Here is a 7,500-nt window from a genome sequence, read left to right as displayed (position 1 = left end):
CAACCGAGTCCTTCAGTGCCAATACCTCGGTTGACAGCGTGGATAGGAGGTGGAGGAGCCCCTGGAAAAGTGAGTTCTTTTTACGTGTATTGTATTAAGTATGCCCAGGTTTTGCTTTTTGGAATATTGAGGGAAGCTATTATTATCATTCTCACATGAAATGAGTTTTATAATGATATATAGATAATAGATTTATTTTTCATTTTCAAGAAGCCACCTTTGTATTAACATTCTCAGCGATAGCTGGATATCATACAGAAATTCGTAATTTCTACATAGTATTGCATAATTAGGCACATTATATATACACCCACCATTATGCATATATATAATATGTATAAACAAAGTATGTTAAAATTAGTATTTTGATACTTGGAAGAAAAGGAGGAATCTCAGCCCTTCACTCAAGACTCACCCGCCAACCGTGCGCAAACGTAGTAGTCTCCAACGCTCTCGACGACGGACGCGAAAACCCCCGCTAGCATACCCAACACCCCTGCGAGAGTTACTGTGGGCAGACCCCATTGCCCTGGAAAGATTTATTCATTATTCAAAATTATATGTCTCGTCAACAGCTAAGCTCATTAACGGCGAGCACCTTGTCGGATTATAATGTTAGAATATTTGGAATGTTAAAGATTCATCAATAGATATGCCTCAGAAGTAAGAATAATGATAGATATTATATTAAAATTCTAACCAGAAATCTTATGCTTCCAAACCCTTTCCTCTTATTGAAGTCCGTTTTCTTAGTGTTTGTTACTTGATTATGTCCTCAATGACACGGAAATGATTTTGATCACTTTCAAGAGACAAGGAGAAAAAATGAAAGCTTGTTGAAAAGAGTGAATGGGTGGGTTCGGACTCGGCTAACAAACAAACAAACAAATAAACAAACAGACAAGAAAGATAATTGGTCTGGAGGTGGTTTTATTTATTTATTCCTCCTCCTCTCTCTCTCTCTTTGTCTCTCCCTTTCTCTTTTTTGTATTTTTCTTTGGCTATCAGTCTATCGGTTTGTCTGTCTGTCTGTCTATCGGTCTATCAGCCTGCTTCTCTGTCAGCCAGTCAGTTATTCTGTCTGTCTGTGAGTGTATCTATGTCTGTCTCTCTATAAGTCAAAATGTTTATCTGTCTATCTTTCAGTCAGTCAGTCAGTTTGTCTGTCTAACCGCTAAACTCTCCTATATGTGCGAATGATATGATATATATATATATATATATATATATATATATATATATACATATATATATATATATATACATATATATATATATATATATATATATATATATATATATATGAGTGTGTGTGTGTGTATGTGTATATATATATATATATTTGTATATATGTGTATATATGTATATATATAAATATAGAGATACATATACAAACATATGCACACACACACACACACATATATGTTTATATATACATGTACATATGTGTGTGTGTTTCTGTGCGTATGTATGTGTGTGTGTGTGTGTTTGTGTGTGTGTGTGTGTGTGTTTGCCCGCGCGTGTGTGTATATGTGTGTGTCTGTGTTTGGGTGTGCGTGTGCTTGTGTGTGTCTGTGTTTGGGTGTGCGTGTGCTTGTGTGTGTCTGTGTTTGTGTGTGCGTGTGCTTGTGTGTGTCTGTGTTTCGGTGTGCGTGTGTTTGTGTGTGTCTGTGTTTGGGTGTGCGTGTGCTTGTGTGTGTCTGTGTTTGGGTGTGCGTGTGCTTGTGTGTGTCTGTGTTTGGGTGTGCGTGTGCTTGTGTGTGTCTGTGTTTGGGTGTGCGTGTGCTTGTGTGTGTCTGTGTTTGGGTTTGCGTGTGCCTGTGTGTGTCTGGGCTTGGGTGTGCGTGTGCTTGTGTGTGTCTGTGTTTGGGTGTGCGTGTGCTTGTGTGTGTATGTGTTTGGGTGTGCGTGTGTTTGTGTGTGTCTGTGTTTGGGTCTGTGTGTGCTTGTGTGTGTCTGTGTTTGGGTGTGCGTGTGCTTGTGTGTGTCTGTATTTGGGTGTGCGTGTGCTTGTGTGTGTCTGTGTTTGGGTGTGCGTGTGCTTGTGTGTGTCTGTGTTTGGGTGTGCGTGTGCTTGTGTGTGTCTGTGTTTGGGTTTGCGTGTGCTTGTGTGTGTCTGTGTTTGGGTGTGCGTGTGCTTGTGTGTCTGTGTTTGGGTGTGCGTGTGCGTTTGCGTGTGAGTGTGTGCATATGTATGTGTACGAGTATGTATGTGTGTATATGGTATAAATCAACCTACAACACATAAATCTAAAAAAAGAAAAGAAGGGAAAACAAGCTCCTCCCACACTCCACTCGGACGGCCCCGCCCCCCGCGCCAGCACCCTCGGCTCGCCTCGCACCCGGGTAGGGAATCCTGAACCAGGGCGACTTGGCCACGAGACCCGTCGCGGCGTCCGAGCGCGCCCTGCTGCCCTCGGGGATGGCGCCCGCGGAGGTCAGGACAGCACACAGCGCCCACGATGCCAGGACGGCCAGCAGCACCTGGCCAATGAGGAACCGAGTCAGGATTTGTGATTTATTGATGAAGGTTTTTTTCATTCAGTTCAGGATTTTTTTTTCTTATGAAGGATTTTTTTTTTCCTTATGAAGAATTTTTTTTATTCAATTCAGGATTTTTTTTCTTAAGAAGGATCTTTTTATTGATTTCAGGGGTTGGTCTCGTCTTGTTAAGGTTGTGTTATGAGTTATTTTATTTAGGAGGAGCAGGAGGAGGAGGAAGAGGAGGCGATGGTGGTGATGGTGGTGGTGGAGGAGGAGGAGGAGGAGGAGGAGGAGGAGGAGGAGAAGGAGGAGGAGGAGGAGGAGGAGGAGGAGGAGGAGGAGGAGGAGGAGGAGGGGGTGGAGGAATGATAATAATGGCGGTGATAATGATAGTGATAACAACAAAGATACTAATGCTACAATAATAATAAGAAAAGGAGGACGAATAAAGGAGAAGAAAAAGGAAGGAGAAGAGGTGGACAGGAAAAGGAAGAAGAGGAGCAAGAATGATATAAAGACGAAGAGAAAGAGAAGCAGAAAAAAAGAAGATGAAATGAGAAAAACTAATAATAATGCTGATAATGATAAGTATGGTGATGATAATGATAAATATGGTGATAATAATGATACTGGAAATCATAATGCTAATGGTGATGATAATGATAAGAATATCAATGGTAATGATAATATTAATGATGATACAAAATCACCAAGTACCAACAATAGCAAGGGCAAAAAAAAAAGAAAAAAGAAAGAAAAGATAATAACAATAGTAATAACGATAATAATGATGATAGTAATAATAAAGACGATTCAGACAGAAGCAATTCCAGCGCCACGAAGACCCCAAGCCCCTCCTCACCGGAAAGAGCTTGAACACATACAGCCTGGCGGAGGCGAGTCCCTTGGCCCTGCTGTAGGTGGGCAAGGGGATGCCAACCTCCCTCAGGTACTGCGAGAACAGGACCATCAGCACCATCGTCCTAGGAAGGGCACGGAACGAAAGGATATAAGATGATGTTAAAGATAAGGATAAGGTAAAAATATTCGCTGGGATTCGTGAGAAAGATGTCCCCCTGTAGTTTTCGTTGTATTGTGTATGTGACTGACCTTTGTTACAATAGCGAAAATTCGTACGCAAAACAGACATTAATCTATTGCCATGTTTATCTGTCAATGTATTTGTCCATCTATCTATCAGTCTATCTATCTATCATTTTACCTATCCATTAATCAACACATTTGTGTATTTACCTCTCTATAGAACTCCTTACATATGCATGTGTGTATCTATATCTATAAATGTCGGTCTTTCTATCCATCTTTCTCTCTGTCTATTTACCTAACAATCTATCTAGATATCTATCTCTTTCTACCTCCCTGTCTCTCTGTATACCAGTCTATTTACCTACCTATCCTATCTATCTATCATCTATCTATCTATATATCATTCTGACTGTATTCCAATCTATTCACTTTATCTATCTATTTTTCAGATTGTATACCGATCTGTTTACCTATCTATCTATTTCTCTGACTGTATATCAATCTATTGATCCATCCATCCATCTATCCAATATATACCAGTCGACCTATCTATTTATCCACGTATCTATCTTTTAATCCACCTCTCTATCAATCTATCTATCCACTTATCTATTCACCTACAGACAAAGGCGCACCCCCCCCACACCCACCCCAACGGCCTCGTGTCTTACGTTCCCGAGATGCCCCAGTGCAGCGCCGCCTTCTGCGCCGCGACCTCGGAGAGCGAGAGGCCCACCAGGGTGACGGTGGGCGTGATGACCAGGGGCGTGATCCATCCAATCAGGAGGCCGATCAACCCTGGAACGAATGAGAAGATTGGCTGTTCAAATTAAGCGTTTTCGGGAGAACGTTTGTCGACGCCTCTCCTTTTAAGAGAACGTGAGCGTCTGAAATCGGGAGATCGGACTTTGGTTGAGATAAGCTGTTCACACACACACACACGCGCGTATCTATCTATCTATATATACACTTCGATACCTACATCTATTCCAATCAGTCAATCAATCTATCTATATATGCACATCTATATACGCATATCTGCATGTGTGTGTGCGCGTGCCTGTCTGTCTGTATCTATGTATGTGTTTGTATGTACATATACACTCTGCCCCGTTGTTCCTCACCCGTGAAACCGACGAGGACCTGCACGACGGCCGACACGGCAATGGTGCCCTGGATCTCCCTCATGCGCTCCTGCCAGACCTCCCGCCGCTGCGCCTCCGTCAGGTCCTCGGGCAGGGCCTCGCACGCCTCGTAGCGGGTCGAGATGATCGCTATCGTCGGGATGAGGTAGGAGGTGGTGCCGCCCTGCACGATCGGGAGCCTGGGCGAAGGGGCGGCTCTTAGTCTCGGTTTCAAGGTTTCTGACTCAGGGATTTTGTTTCATTGCTCTGGGACATGGATTCAGGGGAAAACGTGAACAAGGAGAAAAGGTGGATGAATAGAGGAAAGGGTGGATAAAAAGGTGGATAAAAAGGGGAAATGGTCGATGAAAAGAGGAAAAGGTAGATAAAAAGGGGAAAAGGTGGATTATTATTATTATTATTATTATTATCATTATATTAAGCTATATAATGAACCACACTGAAAAAAATCGAGATTTATACCACCTAAAGGGTCAGTGCAGGTCAAGATACAGCAAAGAAAGAATGAAAAAAGTCAGCTAATTACGTAAGAAGAACATGTTAGCTGACGTTTTAAGCTTATCAAGAGTCGAAGAAGTTACAATATCTGAAGGCAATCTATTCCAAAGTCTACAAATAGCAGTAAAAAAGCATCAAGGAAACTGACTTGTAGACAATCGACTTCCATCAAATGTCATTGAATTGAGGGTCATAGAACTGGTAATTCTTGCAGGTTGATAAAAATCAGGTAAAAACTTATAGAGGGGATGTGAATTATCGGTTACAATCTTGTATAAGACTGAAAGAGCCCCAATAACTCTACGATGTCCAATGTCCAGGAGAAATTTAATGGAATTAAATGAACGATCAAGCAGTCTTAAGTGTGAGTATGCATCAGATAACCACACAGGAGAACAATACTCAAAATGAGGCAGAAGAAAAGAAAAGAAGCACCTACGTGTAATGTTGTCATCTTCATAGATTTGCTTGCACTTGCGAATGATAAACTTTGATGAAATTGCCCGGGCCATATTCCTAATATGCAACTCAAATGTAAACATTGAATCAAAGGTTACACCTAAGAGCTTCAGGTTATCCACTAAAGTGATTAAGACTCCATTAATCAGCAGACTTCGATGCTAAGGCAACTGCGTTCGAAACCGACTCACAATCATTTCTTTAGACTTAGAAGGATTTAACTTCATTCCCCACCGAGAACACCACGATTGAATCATCATCAGGTCTACAGTGAGACTGTTAGCTACTATTTACCTAGTTGCCGGAGAAGGAATATCAGCATAGAGAAAAGTATCATCAGCATATGCCGACATTTTATTAGTAATGCCAGACCACATATCGCTTGTATATAAGATAAAGAGAAAAGGGCCAAGAATACTACCCTGAGGAACCACAGATGATACATGAGAATACGAGCTAAAACTACCATCAACATGAATACATACGCTGCAGCCTACCAGTTAAAAATTCAGTTAAAATACTTAAAACTGAGTCTCTGGAAGAAACGGTCTCAAATGTACAGAAAGACGTTTGACCAGCAAACGTTCAAAAACCTTGGATAAAATTGGTGTAATTGAAATGGGCCTATATTCAGTAGGTGAAGACTGTAGTGGGCCCTTGGGAATAGGGGTATCATTACCAAAGCGCCAGCACTCTGGAAATGACCCTTTACGAACTAAAAGGCGTAAGATTACGGCTAATTTAGCAGTTAATTGGCCATTTAGTCTTTTTAAAATTAAAGGAAACAAGCCATTAGGGCCTACTCCACCATATTCATCTAGTTCAGATAACAGATACTTGATTTCAAAGGATCTGAAAGCAAATGAATTAAAGCATGGCAATGGGTGAAGGAGGAAGTTTATCTTCTAAACTTTGTAAAAGGAAAAAAGTGGATATAAAGAGGAAAAGATAGATAAAAGGAAAAAGGTGGATAAAAACGGGAAAAGTTGGATAAACAGGGTAAAAGTATTAAAAGGGGGAAATGCGAATAAAAATGGGGAAAAGATGGAAACAGAGGAAAAGGTGGATAAAAGGGGAAAAATAGATAAAAAGGTAAAAGGTAAAAATCTGAAAAGGTGGATAGAAAGGGGAAATAATGTGCGGGTTTGAATCCAGATATGAATTTTCAAGTTTTCATGGTATACAGAGACACAAGCTCACATCCGCATCCAGATACACATCCACACTTAACCCCGCTCCCCCTGGCGTGCACACACAGTGATCCACTCCCCCCCCTCCCACTCCCTCCCCCATACGCCCAATACCAATCTCCCAAACTCTCCCCTTATACCCATATCCGCCCCAACACCAGCCTCCTTCCCCTACACCCAACGCTCCCTTCCTGTATACCTATCTATCTATCTGTCTATCCACTCTTGAATCCATCCATCCATCAATCCACGCATCCATCCACCCACCCACGCATCCATCCATCCCCCCCCCGCTCTCCCACCTGCATCCGAGCGTGGTCTGCAGGAGGGTGATGATGCCCGACACGAAGATGATGGTGGAGATGAGGTGTCCTTTGGCGGGGTCGGCCTCCTCGATGCAGAGGAGGCCGACGAGGATGAAGGGGATCGCGATGGACGAGGTGGCCATCGTCAGGTAGTGCTGCGGGGATAGGTGGCGAAATCTTGTTAACATATATTGTAAATGGTGATATATTTGGCGATATCTTGTTAATGTATATTGTAGATGGTGATATATTTGGCTATATTTTGTTAATATATATTGTAAATGGTGATATATTTGGCGATATCTTGCTAATATATATTGTAAAGGATGTTATACATGGCGATATCTTTCAAATATATTATAAACGATGATA

At 41.8% G+C, this 7,500-nt stretch overlaps 1 protein-coding gene across 4 annotated transcripts in view; it reads right to left on the bottom strand.

The window, feature by feature from the left end:
• The window catches only part of LOC113800835 (solute carrier family 23 member 1-like), a 16,305-nt gene that overhangs the window by 3,489 nt on the left and 5,316 nt on the right, over positions 1-7,500 (bottom strand). For all 4 annotated transcript variants that reach the window (XM_070122061.1, XM_027351631.2, XM_070122062.1 and 1 more), the window contains 7 exons: positions 7,126-7,283; positions 4,656-4,855; positions 4,203-4,329; positions 3,347-3,467; positions 2,343-2,484; positions 416-529; positions 1-61 (listed from right to left, as the gene is read on the bottom strand). The exon at positions 1-61 is cut by the window's left edge and continues 79 nt beyond it. In XM_070122061.1, the coding sequence (XP_069978162.1) occupies positions 1-61; positions 416-529; positions 2,343-2,484; positions 3,347-3,467; positions 4,203-4,329; positions 4,656-4,855; positions 7,126-7,283 (923 nt within the window). The remainder of the gene's footprint in view (positions 62-415; positions 530-2,342; positions 2,485-3,346; positions 3,468-4,202; positions 4,330-4,655; positions 4,856-7,125; positions 7,284-7,500) is intronic.

Source organism: Penaeus vannamei, chromosome 5 (genome assembly GCF_042767895.1).
Source record: "Penaeus vannamei isolate JL-2024 chromosome 5, ASM4276789v1, whole genome shotgun sequence".
In the NCBI taxonomy this organism is placed as follows: domain Eukaryota; kingdom Metazoa; phylum Arthropoda; class Malacostraca; order Decapoda; family Penaeidae; genus Penaeus; species Penaeus vannamei.
This window is presented reverse-complemented; position numbering and strand designations above follow the sequence as displayed.